General features: G+C 40.7%; 1 protein-coding gene across 1 annotated transcript in view; it reads left to right on the top strand.

Annotated features, from left to right (window-relative positions):
- creb5b (cAMP responsive element binding protein 5b) overlaps positions 1-23,773 on the top strand; it is an 89,553-nt gene extending 65,780 nt beyond the window's left edge. Inside the window, exons 8-11 of the mRNA XM_072679397.1 lie at positions 8,539-8,853; positions 13,603-13,830; positions 17,458-17,566; positions 19,486-23,773. Of these exons, the coding sequence (XP_072535498.1) occupies positions 8,539-8,853; positions 13,603-13,830; positions 17,458-17,566; positions 19,486-19,610 (777 nt within the window). The 3' untranslated portion in view covers positions 19,611-23,773. The remainder of the gene's footprint in view (positions 1-8,538; positions 8,854-13,602; positions 13,831-17,457; positions 17,567-19,485) is intronic.
- Positions 23,774-23,828: the final 55 nt, after the last annotated feature.

The following is a 23,828-nucleotide window of genomic DNA, read 5'->3' as shown; positions in this document are numbered from 1 at the left end:
ATATGGACAATTTCACATGAACTTTAGCCTCAGAATAAATGCATCACATTCGTTTCATTGCATGACATTGCAAAAAGTGAGCGACAAGAAGAAAGAACGGGCGCAGGCGAAACGTCTGTGCCCCCGCAGGCCTCCACCTGCAGCAAGATAATGAGTGTTTAGCCGTGACTCTGCCGTGACAGGGAGAGGCTGGACTGTCATTAGAGGCTCAGGCAGCTGCTGGTTCAGGTCTGTGTGAGCAGCCCAGCCAGCCTGGACTGCTCTAATGTCTGTTTACACCTCATCATCACGCCTGATGAGGCTGCTGCACACACTCTTAGCCATGCTGAGCTAGCCTCTTGGCTAACGTCATAGAGGCTTTGTATGTACGTAATACGCACCGGATATATTCGAAGTTGTCCAGTGAAGTTCAGTATTACCAGACAGGGTTGGAAAAGAAACTTCTGCTGCACCCAAATGTTGCTATTGGCTTGAGATTGTACTTCGGTGAGCACCTTTTGATTTTCTTGCCTATGGCTATGGGAATATTGAGTGTTTGTAGCTTTTCTGTGTACAGTGAGGAAGATTGTTTCTTAGTCATAGATTTCCACTGCTGGCATTCAGCAGACGGATTTCTGTGTGAGTGAGTGCAGGGCCAGTTCAGTCAGTGCAATTGGCAAAACAGCAGGTTTTGGGTTTGCCTGATGGCATTTAGTGCTTCAGAACTGTAACCCTGCATGCAACAAACACATTACTGATGTTTATTGTTTTCTGTATGCTCTTTCTAAATGGTTCAGATACAGAATCTCAGATAAGAACTGTTTATTATGATGGAATGTAACTTAAAACATTTGTTCTGTTTATTACATTGTTATAAACCCTCATATAGCAAGGCAGAGGCCTAATTATTAAATTCTGCATATTTTTACTTAAGCTAAAGTACAAAAGTATATTTTTTGTGACATTTTCTGCAGCTGTAAGCTGTTTAATATTCAATCATTGATTTAGAAATGTGTTATTCAGTGCTTAATAATGTGTTATAAAGTGCTAAAGTAGATAGCCTTTATTTAAAATGTTGCATTACATCAAAAGTGCATGTACCAAATGAACAGTTGGTTTTCAGTATCTAATCTCAGACTAACAGAGTGTGCATTGCAGTGTGAATGTGTGTGTGTTGTACGTTCTTGCACACACTGCCTGTTGCAAGACATGGGTCCTGCCCCTGGGCAGTGCTGTGGGGGTCTGCTCCAGAGCTGGAGTGATTGGTGATTGCATTAGCACGCTGATAGCACCCACTATTCCAGTGCTGCTCAGAATGATGAATGGATGGCTCTTCCGTGGAGGAAAGAGAGACACTGCACGACCCCCACCACCCTTATTTTCCTCTCTTCCTTTCCCCCTCATGGGCTGGCTCACAGCCAAGCTGAGGCTAAGCACGATTCCGCCGATGCTAGCCCAATGCTAGCCACCCTAGCAGGGCCCCAGACAGTGGCATTCCAGCTCGTGGGAACTGAAAGAAGCCTGCAGTGTGAGTGGGGGAGGGAGAGATAGGTGCACAGCTGTGCTGGTCCAATTGCTGTAAGCTCACTGCTGATTGACGGGTGGTCCAATCAGTCAGAGGTGTTTTTGTGCCCTCTGACCCCAATATGTCTGGTGTTGGGATGGTTGAATGATGGTCTCTCAGATTTGGTGGTTCTGACACTCTCCAGCTTGTTCAGCCGTAAGGGCACGATAGTAGGCCCCACCTGCACACACATTAACCCTGTCCAACCTATCAAGCGATCAGCGGTGCACTCTAAAATGTGAAGGTGCTGAACAGAACCTGAATTCTTCAGAGCGATAGATGGCTTTTCTAAAGCTTACTTGACGGGACCTAAGAAAAGAGCTGTCTTACGACCCATTAAATAATTTGTGCAGTAAAAGATCTCCTCTGTTTTACTGAACATATTGCTCTTTCATCAACAATACAGGAACATACCGGACAAAAGTTTTGGGACACCTGCTCATTTTTTGTTTCTTCCAAAATCATGGTATTTCTGCAGTTCTGCACTCTAACCAGCGTTGATTAATACGCCAGTAGCAGCAGCACGGCAGAAGCATACTCAGTAGAGTAATTTCTATATGTGTCTAGTAGCATGCAGCTCAACAACAAGTTTTAAGATCAATATGCTTGCTGTGCACAGCCAGTATAATTAGAAGAGGAGTGATTAACACTTCAGATCTAAGCCGTGCTTCATTTAGCACGGATCTCATTTGGGATATACAAAATTATATGCATTGATGCAGCTTCCTCATAACCAACTCGCTCACACATTGACACCCATGAGTAAGTGGTGACCCACAGACAACTAGTGCCCTAAAGAAGCTTTCATTGGATGAACCATTTCTGATGTGTGAAGAGACTTGAGAATGTCAGTATGATGTAAAGGTTTAATTGGAGTTCATTTCTAGATGTTTATTTTGCATCTAAGCCTTTTAAAGAATCTTTTTTTTAAGAATATACATTAAGACATTTTGGCTTACTAAAATCTTCATCAAGGAGCTGTGATCCACAGTCATGAGGAGTTAAAAGGGCAATAAAATGGATCAGAACATGGACTTATGTATATGAGTGCTACAGCGTAATTTATCTGTACACTTTGTTTACATATGTGATGCTGCTATAACACCAGACTGGTCTACCTCAGCATATACTCCTGAACTCCCTGTTTTACTTTGTCATTTACATGCAAAACACACCGCTGCGCTACATATTTATTCCATTGTACTATTAGTATACTATACTAACTTTTGTAACTAACTATAATAACTTTGTTTGAATAGTAACTTTGCTAGTTTTCACTCAGCCTTATTCACACATTTGCACATATTTCTATATTGTACTTATTATATGACACATTTTTTTATTGTAGAGCATAGTTTCTGTTTATCTGCTAAAAGTAACGTATTGGAAACGCATAACATCTAAAATGTGCCATAACCTTTGTAAATGCCACATTTGGTTAGAGCACCTTTTTAGCTGATGTAGAAAATGTATTCCTTCAGAAACAACGCATATAATTTGAACGACTGTGTTACAAATGAAATAAAAAATCAAATCTTCAGTTTTGTTAGATCTAATTCTTTACATGCAAAATGATTGTGACAATAAAAGAGAGAAATCGTTATTAAAGAAGAAGGCAAGATTAAAAGAAATAGCCACATTGATTTTTTTTATTAGTGTTGAGATTATTTTATTATTTTATTTTACACATACATATAATTTGCACAGAGATTAGTTAAATACTTTTGAGTGCAGCGCTATAAAACCATGCTTTCAGTGTGACAGCCTACATTTTCTCCAATAGATGTTCTTAACAATGTTGGCCTGCTCTATGTTTGAGCAGTTACTGGGCAGTGGAACTGTCCAACTTTCATAGGTTTACTCCAAGGAAGTCAGTTTAAAGATATCTCTAACACGAGTTCTGTTTATTGCAGCTCAAAATCCTTGATTTACAGAGAACAAACATCCCGGGGATATTTAACCGAGATGTAAACAAATCAATGAAATCAGGGAAATGATAAACAGAGGGGAAACTAAGTCAGTCACTGTTCAGTAAAAATCCCAAAGTGGTCTCTTTGGTGACCAAATAAACCAACAAACCAACACACACACATGTCAGAGAGAGGGAAATGGAAGGATTGAGGGGTTGTACTTAAGTCATTGGCTCGTCTGTAAAGGGGCTGCTGAGGGAACGCTTGTCCTCGGGTTCATGACTGTGGAGTTGTGGAGTTATCTGGGGTTTGAAATTTTCTGGGTTTTCTCATTAGTTATTACATGGTTAGCTAGTGGCTTCTGGAGAGGGGTTTGGATCTCTCTTCTGCTGGTGGTTATTCAGAAGTAATGATGGTAGCTGGTAGAGGCAGATGGTGAGAGCGGGCCTTTGGCAGTTGGGGAATTACACTGGAGTTGGTGGACTCTCTTCATGGTGTGCTTAGCAATGTTTAGTCAGTGGACAGGCATGGGCTAGAGGGGTATAAAGCCCTCTTGCATTGACCTGCGGAGCAGCCGAACTGTGTTCTCTGGAATGATGATACTCTTTACTAATGCTCTTGTTGCTGAATGCAATCAAATCCTCATCACAATGCTCCAAAATGTAGTAGAAAGCCTTCTCCCCTGGACAGTAGAAACACTTACTCCAACAAAAGCAGGATCAACTCTTTTTTACCCCCTTGATTTCAAAAGAAACAATGAATGAGCAGGTGTCCCAATACTTTTGTCCATATAGTGCATTTGTGACTGTGTAAGACACCAATGTATGCTCATAATTTGGTTGTGGCTACTTGCTGTTAGAGGTATTTGATGGATGCAGTGTATTTAGAGTTTAGTCAGAGTGGCCAGTGGAAGGTGTGAGATGTTCAGCAGGTGTGGTTTCGCTCGAGGCTGTTAAGAGTTTTGTGAAATCGTTCGTTCTAATTGTACTGTGTGGTTATGGTGAATGGTCATGTTTGGTTGTGGCTGCTTGCTTCAGTGTCGGTGGTTTTGGTGGATGCAGTGTGAAGGACGAGTGCCAGGCAGGAGCAAGGGTGAAGCGTGGGTGGGTAGGTGGTTATGCAGCTGGCAGAGGTATGTGTGGAGGCAGTGATGGTGGCTGGCAGCCCCAAGAAGCGTGGGAATGGAAAGAGCTTGGGAGGGACTGGGTGGCTTTCCTTGGCTGGCAGAGAAGAGAAGAGCTTTTTAGCAGTCAGAATTGAAGGCCTCGCAAATGATCAAATTATAAAATCAATTCAGGGGTTATTTTAGTAAATAGCAACCATGACGTGTCTGAGAAACAAAGAAGGAGTGCATGGGTGGGTGACAAGAGGTCTTTACAGACTTTGATTTGGTGTCGTTGATTCATATCCTGTCCAAAGTGGGGTCATGTGCTTTGACTCTGAAGAAGAAACACTGCAGTCCTTTATGAGCAGAACAGTCACTTTGGGTGTCATTTAAAAAAGGCATCTGCCAGATTCTGTTTTTTATCTAGCCTGAAGTAGTGAAGGGAGTGAGACTGGAAGAGAGCAGAAGTGATACAGTGTGGAGGAGAGGAAAAAAGAAGGGAAGGGAGGTGGGGAGGATGGATGGACGAGGCCGTGCTCTGATGCAGGCCAGCTGGCCCTGGCTCTTGGCTGGAAGAGCGAATGTGCTGCCTGTTGCAGACACCCAGCTTCAGACACGGCCTCTGATTGACAGCAGCTGGAGTGACGGAGAGAAGTTTTCTCCGAGATGGTTCTTTCTCTGGCTGCTGGAAAGGTGTAATGGAGAGAGTAGAAAAAGAGCAGAAAATGTATAAGAGTATAATTGACACAGAAACCTCAACAAGTAAGTAGAATTGTCAGTATTTAGTACGTCTTCAGTCTCGGGAAGTCATCCCAAACACATTCAGTGATGTTGAGGTCTGGGGTGGTCAGTTCCTATGAGAATACCATCAGCTTCAGCAGCTCTTTTTCCATCTGCTTGTCTCAGTATGAGCTGCTTGATCAGCAGTGTCGGGTCGTTTACTTACGGTGGAAGGATGGACAGAAACACCTGTGGATGTTTTCAGATCTGAAGCGAGAGGGGAGCTTGATTTTATTCTCTCTTAAAGATGAAAGCTTTATTGTATTAAGTATTGTGTACTGATGGGGGCAGTTATGGTGGTCTACCAGGTGTTGCAGAGTCGTTAGGAGTCCCATCTTCCGTATCCAATCTCTTTATAAATATGAGAAATGAGTAACTTTTACATAGTTGAATTTTTGCCTGGAAACGAAATAAACAAAAGGGTGACGTTTGCACAGTACTGTACCAATAAACACTATATGGAAAAAAGTATTGGGACACCTGCTTGTTCATGTAAGAGTTCACCCATCTTTGGTTGTAACTGTCTCTACTGTTCAGGGAAGACTTTCCACTAGATCTTGGAGGAGCATTGCTGTGAGTATTTGATTGCATTCTGCAACAAGACTATCAGTGAGGTCAGGATGTTGGATGATCACCACCTCACCTTATCCCCAACTCCCCAACTCATCCCAAAATATTGGATGGATCACCACCATCAATCCAGAGAACACAATCCCAGTCCCACTGCTCCACAGCTCAATGCTGGAGGGCTTTATACCCCTCTAGTCCACACTAGGCATTAAGCATGGTGCCAATAGGTTCATGTTTATCCGCTGCAGGGAGTCCTATTCTATTGGCAATGCACACCCATGTCAGCACCTTAAAACAGCTGAAATTCATTCATTTAAAGAAGTCTCCACAAACATTTGGACATAGAGTGCATGTCTTAGCAGTATATTTCCGAAAATGATTGCTGGCATTGATTATGGGTCTACTTTGTAGTTTTTTTCCTAAATCAAAAAGAATACACATTTTTGTTTTCTTAGATTTCTGTTTTCTCTGTGGGCTTCATAAGCATTTTCTGTTAAAACAACCTACCTCTACCTGTACAAATGGAAATACTGTATACGCTGTAGACTCAACACAGTCTAAAAATATTGTTACTTTCCAGCGCAAGACTAAAAAGCCTAAGTGAATGGGCACAGACATAGACTTTGCCCTTTTTTTTTGTTTTGCCTCCGTTTGCTGTCAGGCAGATCACACTAGTGGCCACATTTTGGCAGAGAAGCACTGGGTTTGTGGGTTTGTTAATAGTCCTCGGTTGTCTTATATAGCTGCCCAGAAAAACAGCTCAGGGAGAGAGAGCGCAGGCAGGTAAACACACACTGAACACAGACACTTTGACTTAACGTCTCAAGGGCCAAGCGCTCTCTTAAGTAGACCACACGGCTAAAGCAACAGACAGCAGACAGAATGGAAGTGGTGTACAGCCCACACGGGCCCATTAGTGCCAGAGCATGCACCGAACAGAGCCCTGTCGGGATGGTCTTCTGTGAGAGTGATGACAGACAGTGGAAGGGTGTGTTTATATGCATGTAAGAAGCAGTGTAAATAGAGGCGAAGAGCATTGTGTATCAGCGTGGCTCAGAGTGTAAATATTAGTGAGCGACTCAACTTAAGAATCCAGGCCATATTTGTATCCTCAGTTTTATGTGCATTTAAGAGGGAAGAGGAGTTCCATTTACTTGTCTGTCATGACTCATGGTTGCACCCTTTGGCAGCAAGGAAGGCAGTTTTGGTCATGCATCATTAAAAAATATGGTTAATATGTAGCAGCTCAGGTGCAGCCTCCTAGCGTTTGGATAAAAGGGCCTTTTCATTAGTGAGAGACTGTTATCCTCATTATTTTCTGTGAAACAAGCTGGCAGCAAAGCCAAACTAGAGGTGTTTTCTCATCAAAATGTTTTCCCATGATTCGAACTAAGGGTAAGAGAAAATAATGGGCTTTAAAATAGTGCTCATACATGGAAGCTTCAAGATCCATTATCAGTCTGATCATTAAAAAATTCTCTGCCACCGTTGTCCAAAGGTTGGCACTGAGGGGGTAGCACGTCTTTCTGGCGAGACCAAGGCTTTTCTCAATAATGTCACCAATAAGAATAGTTGAGTAGTATAGTGCAGCCTGCTGGCCTAGTGAAACTGTCCATACTGGTTGTTTTTATCACAGCATGTTGAATCATTGACTTGAAATTCCTGTGAACATTCCTGTATTTTTAATATCACAATATATATTGCAGAATAAGGTGCACGTATGTGTCCTCCGCATTTAACCCATCTGTGGTAGTGAACACACACACACACTAGTGAACTAGAAGCAGTGAGTACACACACACCCAGAACGGTGGGCAGCCAACTCCAGCGCCCGGGCAGCAGAGAGGGTAAAGGGCCTTGCTCAAGGGCCCAACAGTGGCAGCTTGCCAAGCCCGGGAATCGAACAAACAACTCTGTTATCGATAGCCCAGTGCGCTGAGCCACCACTGCCCCAGTAAAATATATGTCAAAAATATATGTCAGTTTTTTTCCAATGGCGTGCAGCCCTACTTGTAACCAAGCAAACCTATGAATATGTCATTTTATTACCTTGATCTACACCTAAACCAAGCATTGAACTACATCTGCATCTACACCTAAACAGCTACCTTAATCTACACCTTAACTTATCCTTAATCTACACTTAAACCTAACCTTAACCACAGTGAAATGAGAAATCGTTAGCGTTTTTCCATTGATGCCGGTCCATCAATTTCTTTGTATAAGCTATATTTTATATTTTATCAATATTACATGACAGGTTATATGTTTGTGTTTTGCTCAACGGCACCACAAGTGGACGTGTGAAAAAACAAACCAAATATATTTTTGGGCAGGAAATATTAACCTATATGGATGTTTTTACATGAGCTCATTCTGAATTCCTTGTTGTTCCACCGTCTATTAAAAACTAGAACTGGGAGACAGAAGTTTGTGGCGCGTGGCATGCTGAAATGGGTTGTTGGTTAATGTTGGAAAACATTTTGGGAAAAAATTGATATGCAAATGTTAGTGTTTGAACAATGCACCTGCATTAGATATCATAATCAATAGAATGCTTGTCGCCCATAATTATTACACCCCTAGAATTGTCATAATTCTAATGTTACTCCTTTTTCTTTTCTTTAAAGAGACTGAAAGCTGCTCTGGCTCACCATCCGGGCCCTATCGCCAATGGCAACATGAACACAATGGGTCACATGATGGAGATGATGTCTTCACGGCAGGAGCAAGGCAACCACCACCACCTGCACTCACACCCTCACCAGCACATGCAGGCTCCGCCTCATGGCTACCCTCACCACGCCCACCACCACAACCATGGCCAGAGTGGCCACCACCACCCACAGAGCCACGGGCACCACAACTCTCACCCGGGTCACCTTCACCCCGCACACGGGCATCAGACGTCGCCTCACCCGCCAATGCACTCTGCCGCCTCCCAGGTAGGAAAGCTGTGGGAGTGTCTGTGCTGATCTAGCTGGGTAGGGATGGGTTGAGCGGGATAGGCAAGGATTAGTTAGGATGATCCGGGCTTCATTTGTTTATTATTAAACAAAAATAATTATAAAAAAAGTTTAATTTATTCAGTGACTTAGAATCTCAAGCATGCTTTATAGTACAATGCAATGCAGTTAATAGTACAGTTAATAATGCCCTCTAGCCCTCTATGACTGTAGATAGGAGGAGCTGAAGGGGAAAAAACAGCAGAGGAAAGAGGGAAGTATTGTTTAAGAAGGAAAGTCCTCGAAAAAGATTTAAAGGAAAGGACAGAAGTACAGTCTTGTTGAGATTGAGGTATTGAGGAATTCGCAGTTCATGAGCTACAGCACTGAAGGATATGCCACCCATAGAGGAGACAGTAAGTAAACTACTGTCAGAGTACCTGGGGGTACAAGGGGGGCTTTAGGGGTGGAAGAGCAATCCAAGATATACAGGAGCCAAACCATGAAGTGCTTTATTGAAAGTAAGCAGTATTTTATGCCTAATGCATGATGTTACTGGTATCCAGTGAAGCTCACTAGCAAGGGTTATGAATGAAGTGAAATTAGACCAGTAAACAGAGAGTTGCAGGAATCAATACAGGAGAATATGAGGATATGGACCAGTTGGCATCACTTGAAGTAAATCATGGCTGGAGATGAGCAATATTGTGAAGAAAAATGCAGTATGGGTTATCTAAGATGAGCCTGAAAAATGCCAGTACTCCAAGAACTAGCAAAGTCCTCACTGAAACATCATCTACGTCAATACTATAGTGGGACATTATAGTGAGTATAGAGGGGTTTTGGACCCTAATATCAAAATCTTTGTATTTAATTTTAGAAAGCACTTTTAGTTAATGAACGCATTCTACCAGAGCCTGAGGTCAGAGGTCATTCTGAATGTTGTCAGCATAGCAATGAAACTTGAGATTGTAGCAAAGGGTAATTTGGCCTGAGGGGAAGCATGTAAATGGTGAAAAGCAGGGGACCAAGAATGGATCCCTGAGGGACCCCTTGAGTAACAGGTGCAGTTGGCGATGTATATTTACCTATAGCAACAAATTGCTGTCTGTCAGTGAGGTAGAAATTGATGTAATTGCATTCAGCAACAAAATAATAGTCAGGATTCCCTCACCCATCTCTCTTACCTATCTCCAGAAGTTGTGAATGGATCATCATCATTACAGGGAACACAGTTCCACTGCTCCACAGCTCAATGCTGGACTTTATACCCCTCTAGCCTAAGCCTGGCATTAGCCAATAGGTTCATGTTTATCTGCTTCAGTCCTATTCTATTGGCAATACTTCTGTACAGATACTAGACAAGCTGTGGGTGTGCTGTGTCAGCAATGGGTGTAACCAAAATTAGCTGAGTGCATTTATTAGAAGGGTTTGTCCACAAATATGTGGACATTTAGTGTATATTAGGTTGGTCTGGGTTGGGTTACATTGTATATTACCAGACTTTAGTCAAAATGCTCTATTTCGTTACATAGGGTGAAACATACCATACAGTGTAAAATATATACTGTGATTAAATTTTATTAGTATATATTGTTGTTTTTTATTTCATTTGTCTCTTGAAAAATACATACATTTATTTAATTGAGAGGTTCTGGGGATGTCCTTAAAAAAAAAACACCAATCCCATACCATTATGTCTAGTATACCAGTATGTCTAGTATACCATTATGTCTAGTATACCAGTATGTCTAGTATACTATTATGTCTAGTATACCAGTATGTCTAGTATACTATTATGTCTAGTATACCAGTATGTCTAGTATACCATCATGATTAGTATACCATTATGATTAGTATACCAGTATGTCTAGTATACTATTATGTCTAGTATACCAGTAAGTCTAGTATACTATTATGTCTAGTGTACCAGTATGTCTAGTATACCATTATGTCTAGTATACCAGTATGTCTAGTATACTATTATGTCTAGTATACCAGTATGTCTAGTATACTATTATGTCTAGTATACCAGTATGTCTAGTATACCATCATGATTAGTATACCATTATGATTAGTATACCAGTATGTCTAGTATACTATTATGTCTAGTATACCAGTATGTCTAGTATACTATTATGTCTAGTGTACCAGTATGTCTAGTATACCATTATGTCTAGTATACCAGTATGTCTAGTATACCATCATGATTAGTATACCATTATGATTAGTATACCAGTATGTCTAGTATACCATTATGTCTAGTATACCAGTATGTCTAGTATACCAGTATGTCTAGTATACTATTATGTCTAGTATACCAGTATGTCTAGTATACTATTATGTCTAGTATACCAGTATGTCTAGTATACCATATTGTCTAGTATACCATTATGTCTAGTATACCAGTATGTCTAGTATACCATCATGATTAGTATACCATTATGATTAGTATACCAGTATGTCTAGTATACTATTATGTCTAGTATACCAGTATGTCTAGTATACTATTATGTCTGGTGTACCAGTATGTCTAGTATACCATTATGTCTAGTATACCAGTATGTCTAGTATACCATCATGATTAGTATACCATTATGATTAGTATACCAGTATGTCTCGTATACTATTATGTCTAGTATACCAGTATGTCTAGTATACCATTATGTCTAGTATACCAGTATGTCTAGTATACCATCATGATTAGTATACCAGTATGTCTAGTATACTATTATGTCTAGTATACCATCATGATTAGTATACCATTATGATTAGTATACCAGTATGTCTAGTATACTATTATGTCTAGTATACCAGTATGTCTAGTATACTATTATGTCTAGTGTACCAGTATGTCTAGTATACCATTATGTCTAGTATACCAGTATGTCTAGTATACCATCATGATTAGTATACCATTATGATTAGTATACCAGTATGTCTAGTATACTATTATGTCTAGTATACCAGTATGTCTAGTATACTATTATGTCTAGTGTACCAGTATGTCTAGTATACCATTATGTCTAGTATACCAGTATGTTTCGTATACTATTATGTCTAGTATACCAGTATGTCTAGTATACCATTATGTCTAGTATACCAGTATGTCTAGTATACCATCATGATTAGTATACCATTATGATTAGTATACCAGTATGTCTAGTATACTATTATGTCTAGTATACCAGTATGTCTAGTATACCATCATGATTAGTATACCATTAAGATTAGTATACCAGTATGTCTAGTATACTATTATGTCTAGTATACCAGTATGTTTCGTATACTATTATGTCTAGTATACCAGTATGTCTAGTATACCATCATGATTAGTATACCATTAAGATTAGTATACCATTAAGATTAGTATACCAGTATGTCTAGTATACCAGTATGTCTAGTATTCTCATGTGCACCCGTAAGAAAAATGCTCCTGATGCTGACCTCTGTCCTGATCTCTTTGCGGAACTTTCTGACTCAGTCCGTGTCTTTGTGAATCAGAAATTCTGCCTCCAGTGTATTATTAAACCAAACAAGTGGCCCTGTATCCACACCAACCATCAAAGCCGCTGCATTTTCCATCACCCTAACACAACCTGCAATGATCTGAAGACTGCGAGTACCAGCCACAGCCAGGTCCACGTCAAAGAGCCTTTTTTGTGGCCACCCTGCGCTGTTAGCAGGCCTGTTTCGCCGGATGTCTGAGGGTGTTAGTGTGAGCGGAGCTGGGCAGTGGAAAACTGAGGTGTGACACCTCTTTATGAGGGCGGGGCAGCCTGTAAATCAGACTGTTTCTCACAGGCACACGTCCATCACAGGGCCAAAGGGGCACATGGACAGAGCAGATGTTGTTGTAAAGGAACCTCCCAGACACACCGCTGCCGTCTGAGTGCGGGGGTGCCTGTCTGCAGAAGGCAGGGGCTGGTGGGGGTGGGGGGGCGGGTATGGGAGGTTCATACACTCGATTGGCTGGCTGCCAGGATGTCTGGAGCAAAAGGATAAAACTATGGAGATGGATGGCTGGTTTTATGGTATAAGGGGAAATTGTTGCACTGATCAATTATCAACCCTCCCCCCCCCTCCCTATCTCTCTCTCTCTCTTGCTGGAACTATTGGTTATAATCATTACTGTGTTCAGTATTAAAAACAATATAAAAAACTAGGTTGCAGATTGTACAATTTTAAAAATAATTATAATAGGCTAATCCCATTCAACAATTAGCCAAAGGCTATAAAGCTGTAAAAATTAGTTTTAGATGTGCTCAAGTGTATGTAGCATTAAAATAAAGTTATGCAAGAATTAAGTTATATATAATATATAAATTACAATAAAATAATGCAAATATTAAGCAATACCTAGAAATATACCACCTAGTTTAAGAACATCTTTTTCTATCTTGAGGCAGATTAACATGTAAATTAGTATCATTTAAATGGATTGTTTTATTAATATTTCCTAATTTTATAGTAATTTTAGTAGTTTTTACAGTTCTTATTGTTCTCAGAATATGTGGGAAAAAAAACAATTTGTATAATAATCATAATAATAATAATAATACATATTTCAGTTATTATTGTATCTAAAATGTACAATTATAAATAGTCATTTTATTTAGTGATGTTAATAGTTTTTCTTGATTTAATTATCATAGATGAATTATTTATGTATTATTTAGACATAATTCTATAGAATGATGTATTTTATCTTGCAGTAGTTTGGTACACTCCTCTGCTTGTATTTTACAGTTATCCCCAGCTGCACAGCAAATGCAGCCAACGCAGACTCTGCAGTCTCCACCGCCCAGTGGGGGACGGCGCAGGCGGGTAGTGGACGAGGACCCTGACGAGCGACGGAGGAAGTTTCTGGAGAGGAACCGGGCGGCCGCTACGCGCTGCAGGCAGAAGAGGAAAGTTTGGGTGATGTCTCTGGAGAAGAAAGCCGAGGAGCTCACGCAGACCAACATGCAGCTACAGGTACCTGCTGCCTTCCTATTCACTTACAGCAGTGAATCGTGAACTTGGAGTTCTCTATCCTGCACATTTTAGTGTGTCCATCGTTTTTCACTAAAAGTGTAGCGGGTGACAACACCACCCTCACTGTGGGAGACTAGGGTTTGATTTTAGGCAAGAACATCACACTACACTTTGGGCAAGACTCCTAATTCTACATCCACCTACCTGTGGAACATAATTCAAATGTAAGTTGGTCTGGATGAGAGCATCAGCCCAATGCCACCATAAAAAATTAAAAAAAAAGAAATTTCCATGCATGGTTGTTGCACTGCTAAATATATAAAATGTGTAAATAACATAAAACAGAAGATCAGGAAAAAACAGAAGATCTAAAGACTTCAAGATGTTTGTTAGTTAGTTCGTTCGTTTGTTTGTTAGTCGTTAGAGTTAATTAGCTCATTTGTTGCCGTGCAGGACAGGGATACATCAGGACCAGCACTGAGAACTAATGACCTACCAACACTCAGCTTTCAGCTGGAAGGCCTTCGAGTGCTCTTCACAGAGAGCGCTACTCTTGCTGAAATTTCCCCGGTGGATTCCATTAATCCCTTGTATTTCACGAAGTATTAGTTCGGGGAAGCTACAGTAGCCCGTAAATGCTGCTGAAGATGACAGCTGATGCTACTGAAGACAAAGAGCAGATGGAGCTCAGACAGGGCTGGGTCTGAGAGGGGAAAGGGCACAGGATAACCGAGGCCTGCTGAGCAACTAGAGAGAACCAGTTGGTGCAGAGAATAGAGTTTGTAGAGCTGTAAAACCAAACACCATGGGATCCAAGTCAATGCGCTGTAGAGGCTGTGACATGTTAGGCAACTGCAAGTGTGTGGACAGTTGAGCACCTCAGCACAAGTGTGTTTTACATTGGGATTTTACATGAAAGTTAAAAACACTCCCACAAAAAAAACGAGTTCAGCTGTAGTTCAGAATGATAGAAATATCCACTTGATTTAAAAGAAATCCCACCATTTACTGCATACTTTAGTTATACTCTGAGGAAGAAGAGGTTCTGGTGGGACTCTTTTTCAAAACCTTCTTGTAAAAAGGCTCTTTAAGTAGTCTTACACTCCCGCTTCTGTTGTGGAGAAGATCCATTTAACCCCTTAAACAGCCTATGGTCAGCCAGCGGACCTAAAGTGTTATTATAAACTTCTATTACGAAAGTGTAGATGACCCACCAGTTTGTACTATAGACCTTGTAGCTGCTGATTAATACGCCTAAGAGCGTAATACGCCTAGCTGTAACCAGGCTAATAACCATTTGAGTTTGCATGATTTTATATCCTCAGTGTTATACAAATACCTTGTATCTCTATTTTTGTAGTTTTTGACATTTAAAAAATTTGACTTTTTGGCTGTTCTTCACATTGTGTCAACATTTCATGATGAATGGACCAATAGAAATGCTCCGAAATGACTTGTATTAACCACTTTTCACATTATCTTCATTGAAAGTTAAGAAGGTTTAATCTATACCAATCAAAAAAATGGGAAAAAAATTGGTTTTTGCATGACAGTGACAATATAAGCTTTTCCTTTACTAAAGAACCAGTGTAGAACCCGCCTTACATTTAGTTCGATTTAATTTACCTTCTGTATTGACAGATCTAAGTCTACATTTCTAGCATTTTTCATTAATTCAGAGTAAAAAGCTAAGATATGATAAATACATATAATATTTCTTCTACTTCCACAAATGTATAACTCACAGAATGTGGAGAGTTCACAACAACGTGTTTCTGAAATAAAGTGAAAAAGGTGGGTTTTATGGCGTCTACGCAACTGGAGAACCTGGGTGGCTTACTAAGGCTATTGCAGGATCTCACTACTTTATTAGAAAATTTCCTTCCTTTTACGAAATATTCGTTACAGCTCCTCAAAGAAAGCGACCTATGATGAACTTTGAGTTACTGAGCTGTTCCTCCTCACTCTCTATCCCCACAGTGCCATCTCCATGCTTATTATCCTTCCTTATGTAAAGTTTCCACAGACAATATGAAAAAAAAACATGATAAAGTTGTTTGTTTTCCTTCATTGCTGCATAGTTGAGTGGGGTGGGACAAAAATACGTTCCCAGCACCCTGGCACTCCCATACGCATCCATTGTTCAGGCTTGCTTTGGTTATCACACACCATTCGCTGTGTCCTGGCACTCCAAGACGTCCTGGCGGCTCTCAATCAGAGGATTTCTTACGGCCAGCCGTCCTTGAAGTGGTTCTATCTCTTTATAAACCAACCACTAAAGATGTTGCTGAACGTCGCATGTTCAGATTCTACGCCTGATAAGACGCTGGCACTGGCTGTAGCTGTAATTGCAGACAGTGTTCTGTATGCTCATTATGAGGTTTTGTAATGAGCTCCCAACCACAGACAGTTAGACCTTTTATGAAGTGTGTCTGCTGTGAGGTTCACTAACCACCCACTGAAGTTCATTTTTTAGACCTTGTTTATGATGATTATCATGGGAAATGGTATTGGGAACCATAATGATACCTTTCTGCACTGAGCGCAATACTTAGTAAACATCAAAACATCATTACTCTGGACTACAGCTGAAGCATACAGCGGATTTTCAGTGCTTTCTATGTCATTTCTGGAAGGTGTTTTATTGCAGTATATCAGTGAACTACATTGTACTGTACAAAGCCCCATACGTTAGAGGAGAGTGCGGCACAAACTAACACATGGTATAATGTAGTACTGTTTGCTTATATAGTTAAACAGGTCCACGTATAGTGTACTTTTTGTGTATTCGTTTACTTCTACACATTCACTCTAAAAGTACCATTTATATCATAGGTGTTTTTGAAAACTGAGTATAAGTGTATATATATGACAGCTAAGCTTAAAAAAGGTGGAGGAAGTCCATATAAGTATTTGTCCATATAAATGATTTGGATTGATTGGGCATTTTATCCTCAGATTCATCAGAAACATTCTTGCCATGCCATATTAATATGTATATTTTTTTGTTTATCTATATTTGTCATTCTGATATGTGCTGCTCTTCTTAATGTTGAAAAATAAATTTGCCAGTGTTTGCCATATAGGTTGGAAAGCTCATTTGGCTGTTTTATAACCAGTCCCATGTTATAACCAGTCCCTCCATCTGCTACAGTTAACCCTATCTGTCGGAGTTGCTGTGAGGACACACACTTGTTCAGGAATGGTAGAAGCTGGGAACAAATTTTACACTTCAGTTGTAGCAGAGATGTGTAGGTTACTTTTGACTTAAACCATATGCTGTGACAGCAGCGATGACAACTAGCCCCTTTAGGACTTTCCTCAAGCTCTCACATGGTGCAAGGAACCACACTACTTTTGCTAGCAGCTACTTTTGTTGTTTCTACAGACTGATGAGTTATGTTGTAGCCCATTGACAAACTGTTGGCTTTTTCTTCCGCAGCTCTGCCTTTTTTTTATGTCACTTACCCAGCAAGAGTAAAAGTGGAATGGTGCAATTTGAGCATTGGGATTCTCTCTTATTCCAAGATCACAAGATCAGGGCTCCATCTCATTATCTTAATAAATGTCTTGTTGTTCTGTCAGAGATGTTAAAAGTGGATTTTCTGATGTTTTTGTTTGTGGCAGAACGAGGTAACCATGCTGAAGAACGAAGTGACCCAGCTCAAGCAACTCCTGCTGACCCACAAAGACTGTCCCATCACGGCAATGCAGAAAGAGTCGCAAGGTTACCTCAGTGAGTCCAGCAACAAACACACATGGCCAGAGGTGACACTACACAATGGATGATGTATATTGTTGAGTCTATTTTTGGTGCAGAAACACACACATGCAGGGACGCACCCAGTGATAGGGATACTTGTGACATTTCCACATGTATGCAGGCAGCCCCTCCCTGGTGTTATTCTATAAGAAAAACATGCTCATGTTCATTCAGTGAAAGACTCCATTACGTCCGCAGACAAATTATAATAAAAACAAGAAAACTCAGAAATAGCTTTATAAGAGGCCACAGCTTTTTAAAGGCACCTTAGGTAAGACAGTTCACCATTTGCCTTGATGGGAAATCTCACTGACGCCTAATGCCTGTATAGACCAGTACTAATAAGCTTAGATTTCCCAAGGGACGTGAGGGTCATGATCCCACCAATATTAAAGTAGCCACTGAAGTATCCCACCAGTACTTTGAATTTCTTTGGATATCTTTCCCAAATAAGCTATTTTTATCTGTAATATAGTTTGAGGGGTTTTGATTGGCTAATGTTAAACTGAGAATCAGATTCTTCTTAACCTCTAATCCTGAAGTCCAACCAAATTAGACATTTTACTAGTGATAGGTATTTTACAGGCGTCTTACATACATTTTGCTACATATTTGTGGAAATTGATTTCAGATACTGGTCTAATTTATAATAGTGCTCATCCTGTAAAACTATTAATACAGAACATATACATAATACAGATATTTCACTTTGTGTGGTACATGAAGCTACATATCGTTGCTGTTCAGTGAAAAACATGTATCTCCAAATGTGACTTTACAGGAGCAGGCAAAAATGTTCATAACTTTGAATGGAGGTCAATGAAAAATAAGAGTTTATTCCAAGTAATTTAGAGCATTTCTATTGGTCCATTCATACAGAATTATTTACACAGTTTACAGAAGCAGCTACAGGGTTCAAACCATGGAGAAAACTAAAAACAGACTAAAATGGAGAGACAGGTTTTTCATTTGACGGCAGCGACATGAAGCATGAAGGACTGAAACAGCAAACAGAGCAAAGGCAGAAAGTGTGTGAATGTGTTTGAGGACTATGTAGGTAGCTGATGTTTTTACATTTGTGAAATTTGTAGATGTTAGTCCCTCCCAGGTGTTGACAACTCTTCATAGTTAACTCTTCATTAACTGTTAAAAAAAAACAGGTACTGTTATTTTTTTATTTTTTTATTTCCAACTGTTGCCATGCCTGCAACTTCCTAAACAAGGTAAAAAAGAAGGAAATAGATAGAAGATAGAGAGTGGAAAGAGGGAAAAAAACAGAAAGAAAGAAAGGCAAAGCACGATAGAGCAAGAGAAAGAGAGAGAGTGCAAGAAAAAGAGAGAGCACGAGAGAGAGAGCAAGAGACTGAAAGAGCAAAAAAGAGCAAAGAGTAAGAAAGAGAGCAAGAGAGAGAGAGAGCACGATAGGAGAAGCAAGAGAAATGTAGAGAGCAAGAAAGAGAGCAAAAGAGCAAATGGGCAAAAAAGAGAGCAAGTGAAAGAGAGCAAGTGAAAGAACAAGATAGATAGTGAGAGCAAAGGACAGGTGGGAGGAAAGAGAATTATAAATATTTGTCATATATTCCATCACCAAACTAGACAACTAGTCTACTACTGAATGGCAGTGATCATACTGTATAAATCTGAATGCTTGTTAAGCGCATTTATTTTGCACTGGTCAAATCAGTTCTAAATAAAGAAATATTCAATATCTTCTGCTTTTTCACGAGTGTTATGCACAGTTTATAATATGTGATCTATTTACAAATATAAAAAGCTTGCTATATTGATTTGAATGTTTTTATATTTCACTGAGTAAACAGCTCCACCAGTCACATGTGTTTAGGTTTAGGTTTTATACATACATCTAACTAATTTACCCTGCTGCTCCTCAGGTCCAGAGAGCAGTCCGGCAGGAAGTCCTACTCCTGTGACCCAGCAGCAGGTCATCCAGCACAACACCATCACCACCTCCAGTACGGCGCCCAATCACCGCACAGACATCAACCCCATCCACTAGAGACTGGCCACGTCCTGTACAAGCCCCAGAAGTGGACACTCTTAACAGCTGCACCATGAGCTCCACAAACAGACTCACGCGTCTGTGCCTCTGCGGCAACTCTTTCTTCCATTTGTATTTAGTTCATGTAAAATCTTAAAGGTTTTTTGTCTTTTTTTTTTGTTTGTTTGTTTTTTTCGGTTTCGTCATTCGGGACTAGCTTAAAAAGAAAGCCTTTCAAACTCATCCAGTGCTGATCTGGGTGGCAAGACATGCTTCACACGTTAGGTACAGCGCCAAGAGGTCGCTGTGGTTTCACAGAACAAGAGGGAGCTCGGAGGCTCTTGCATTTTCCGAAGGTTTTACTGATTCACTGACTGGCCCTTCGTCAAATACTACTGCCTTCACACTTATGCAACACAGTCCGATTGTAGCCATGATGTGTGCTTTCTCTTCGCTCTGAACTGTAATGCCAAAAGAAAGCTGACTCTGTGCTCTTTTCTACTAAGGATTCATGAAATGTATTCTTCAGTCCCCCTTTTCATCTCTACTACTATCTCCAAAGCGACGAGCTAGGAAAGTTGTCTGACTAATAAGCCATTTACGCAGCGATAGCAGTGCTCGATGGAAGCAATATACTGTACATCTCTCTGACGTATGCTCAACAATGTGCCTGTCTTTACATTTCCCAGAATTCATTCATGAACTCATGAACTGCACTAGTTTGGCTCTGCTGCTTTCAGCTTTGATAAGCCCTTTGGAAATGCAGCAAGCCTCCATCATTGACAGGAATTTTTCTAATAGGCTTGCTAGGTGTGATCAGTCATTCGTATGAAGTCTGAGCACTTGCCTTGTTGATCATGCGTCAGATTTCTGGCCATGCCCAGGGTGTAGGAGTTGTCTCTGCGTCTCTGAGGCCATTCTGTAATCCCGCATACCTGCCACAGCCACCTACAAAGAGCTTCTGTATAGTAAGAAAATGCTGTCCAGTAACCTATGCCTGTCTAAGACCGCTTGGTCAATATTCTGTTAGTTTAATACCACTAAGGACTCTACAAAATCTATGTATGGATTTACAGCTCTGAGCATGGCCAGAAGAGTCTGTCTCTGAGCTGCCCATTCCTGTTCTTGCACCACCATCCCAAAAGGCCTGTGGGAAGAGGGGGAGACCTTTCTGCACTCAAAAGCCAAACGATTTCATTTTCTTAAAGGGCTCAGATCACAAGAACACTGAATTGTCCCCAATGTAATAAAAGAAAAGAGAGTTTTATGCAAAATGTGCTGTTCAGTCCATACAGCAGTTTGGGTTCTCACAAAAATACACACTTTTATGTCATATATGTGCAGAATATCCACCTATTCTGCCTTCAGCAGTTTAGCCCATGTTATAAGGAGTACTTCAGCCTGGACTGCTTTTTGAGTCACAGTACAGGACCACACAAGCATTTTAATAGTGGTCTGAAAAAAATGAAATCCTTGAAAATGCAGGATCAGCCATTACAGCTGACACCAGGCAACGTTGATAAAGCTGGTGTCTGGATTGTGACACCTAAGTGTGTGCAGGAAAGTGTATGGGCAGCTCTTCCTTACATGGACCAAGCAGAACCTCAGTAGAAGTCTGTAAAAGATTCCTTAGGAGTCCAGAGCAGATTCTGTCGAGGTCTATGGGAGGTTCTGGAAACGTGCTGCCGCACTGGAAGTTTTTGTATAGCAGGCAGCCCGTTATTACTATGAGGACATTCCAATATCGAACCTTTCGTTTTTGCCCGTTGTGTTCTTGTTTCGGGTTGTTTGTGCAAAGGACCTCTTTACCTCAGGATTGCGTAGTCAAAGACCCGAAGTTGGCCACAGTGGCTTTAAGTGGCTGAGTAGGGCTGGAGGCCCTGATGAGGTTGCACCTATTAGCTGGCTCCGTTTAACTTTGACTTACAATCTATTGGTTTATGTTCAGCTGTCTGCCTTTAAGAGGATGTAGCATTTTACTATTTCTAAATAGGTACCTATCTAAACTATGCTTTCCAAATCTCACAACGTGCCTGAACTATTCTGTGTCTTACCCATATGCAGAAGAATGTCAGTCATTATTATCGCATTCATCCGATTTTATGTTGGTTATTTTCAAATCAGGTAGTAACGATGAAGCTTTTGTGACTTTTTTAGGCTCTTTTGTAAACGCCTGAAACGAATCGCTTGGTTGCATTAAGGGGTTTTGTCAGGGATTCATTTTGGTGTCGATGGACAGTGGCTAGAGCGTGGAGGCCAGCGATGAGAGCACCTTGAAGTCCTTCTTTAGTTTTCTCAGACCTCCATGGCCAAACGTGACTTGAGTTTCGTTCACCCGTCTAAGGAAGAGGAGAAACGCACCAAAATGTCTTTCCCCAAAGGAAAAAAAGGGCCTATCTTCCAGCAGCTAAGCTCTGAACTCACATATCTCACAGATCACCGAGGACTTCTCACCCCTCTTAAATGGAACATATTGATTCCCTTCGCCTTTCTGCGCAGCGCTATGTCCGGAACGGGAGCGTGCTAAACAACCTCCACATTGAGAGGAGAAATCATGTAGCTGTCTATGCACTTTGACCTCTGCGAGTCCAGCAGAGGATGGAATAGCCATATTATCGAAGACTCAGCGATTATTCTGTTCCCACACCAGCGAGAGACAGCCACTGTCGTCTTCTTCTAGAGACAATGGCACCCACAGCCTTTTGTAACCCACTCCCCTTTAAAGAAAAAAAGGAATGACTCGTAATGGGTCCTACTTCCTACTGGAATAAAAGGGAACATCCAGCGTCACTCCCAGCCTTCAGCCTCGTATCTTGGGATAGACTGGCTCAGACAGATGCTTATAGCTTTAAAACATTTCAGACGTCTGTCTTTCTATCTGCAAACGTTTGTAGGTAGCTTGTTTTTTTCACACTGTGAAGGTAGCTGATGGTAGTATGGTAAAAAAAAATAAAAAAAATAAAAAAAGGAGCAGTAGTTTTGTATTGAGTGTAAGACTCATCCGCTATGTTTGATCAGATTTCAGCAGCAGTTTCCCCACGCTAACCATGTAGTAATGTAACTTACTGTAATCTAAACCAGCACATGCTACATGTAGCTTTCAGTTGGTCTGTTGCAGCTGAATAGGAACAGTATGGGCTTCAATACTGCACTCTGCTTTCTGGATAGGATCCTAGTGTGATCCGGCCAGCTGACCCCTATTGCTGTCCCATGCCGGACTGAAACCAAGTGCGAAGCTTCTTCTGTGATGACTCTCAGTCTTTACATTCACGCTCTCCAGTCCTCAGCAATGCATGCAGCAGGCTGAACTGGAGAGTGGGAATTGTGCTGAGTCTCTATGGAGGACCATATGGTTGTTGTTGGATACAATTAACATTGCTTGGATCGCAAGCTATCCTGGAGTAGCAGAGTTAAATGACCATCAGACGTCCTGCCATGTTTCATCCACTCTGCCTTTTTATTTGCAACTGACACCAGATGGGCTTAACGTCCACTAAGGACGACACCACCTCTGACTTGATGGAGACAGAAAGCAAAACACACTCAACTGGAATAATCTGTAAACGTGCTCTTCAAAAAAATCATGAAGCAGATTAAGTGTTTAAGTGTTTAATCTCAAACGTGTCGGTTCGCCTGCGTGGACACCTGTCCTTTTTTAAGGCGAGCGAATAGATTTGTCTTTTGTATCAGCATTCTTAGGCAACAGAGGAACATTTGTGTGTGCAGGTATGCTTGTGTGTATGTGCGTGTGTGTGTGTGCGTGTGTGTGTGTGCGTGTGTGTTTTTTTTTTTTTTGTGAGGTGGTGGACTGAGTACACATTAATAAAAATATAAATGTATCATTTGAAACATAAAACTATAAATATTGTATAGATTCGCATTAATTTCTGTAATCTTGCTCATGTAATGCAACCACCTTTCTTTTTGAAAGGAGTCAATGTTTGGTACATGTTTGTAAATAATGTCTGCGTAGCACTTGCATTCTCCAAATGTGCGTCTGTTCATTTCTGTGCTTAAAACTCCGTTGTTTATTACACGTCATGAATTCAGACATGCCTGCATAACTTTGTACATTTTATATATGTTCATTAATGCCTTGAATGTTTGTGTTTGCTCATTTGTTTGTTTATGCATATGTACAGATGTGAGATCACAGCAGCTATATTACATTATGGAAATAAATAAAGCACTTGTTCGGTAACGATGCAAGCCCTTCAACTTTTCTTCACTGAGAGA

The sequence above is a fragment of the Salminus brasiliensis genome, chromosome 5 (assembly GCF_030463535.1).
Source record: "Salminus brasiliensis chromosome 5, fSalBra1.hap2, whole genome shotgun sequence".
In the NCBI taxonomy this organism is placed as follows: Eukaryota; Metazoa; Chordata; class Actinopteri; order Characiformes; family Bryconidae; genus Salminus; species Salminus brasiliensis.
This window is presented reverse-complemented; position numbering and strand designations above follow the sequence as displayed.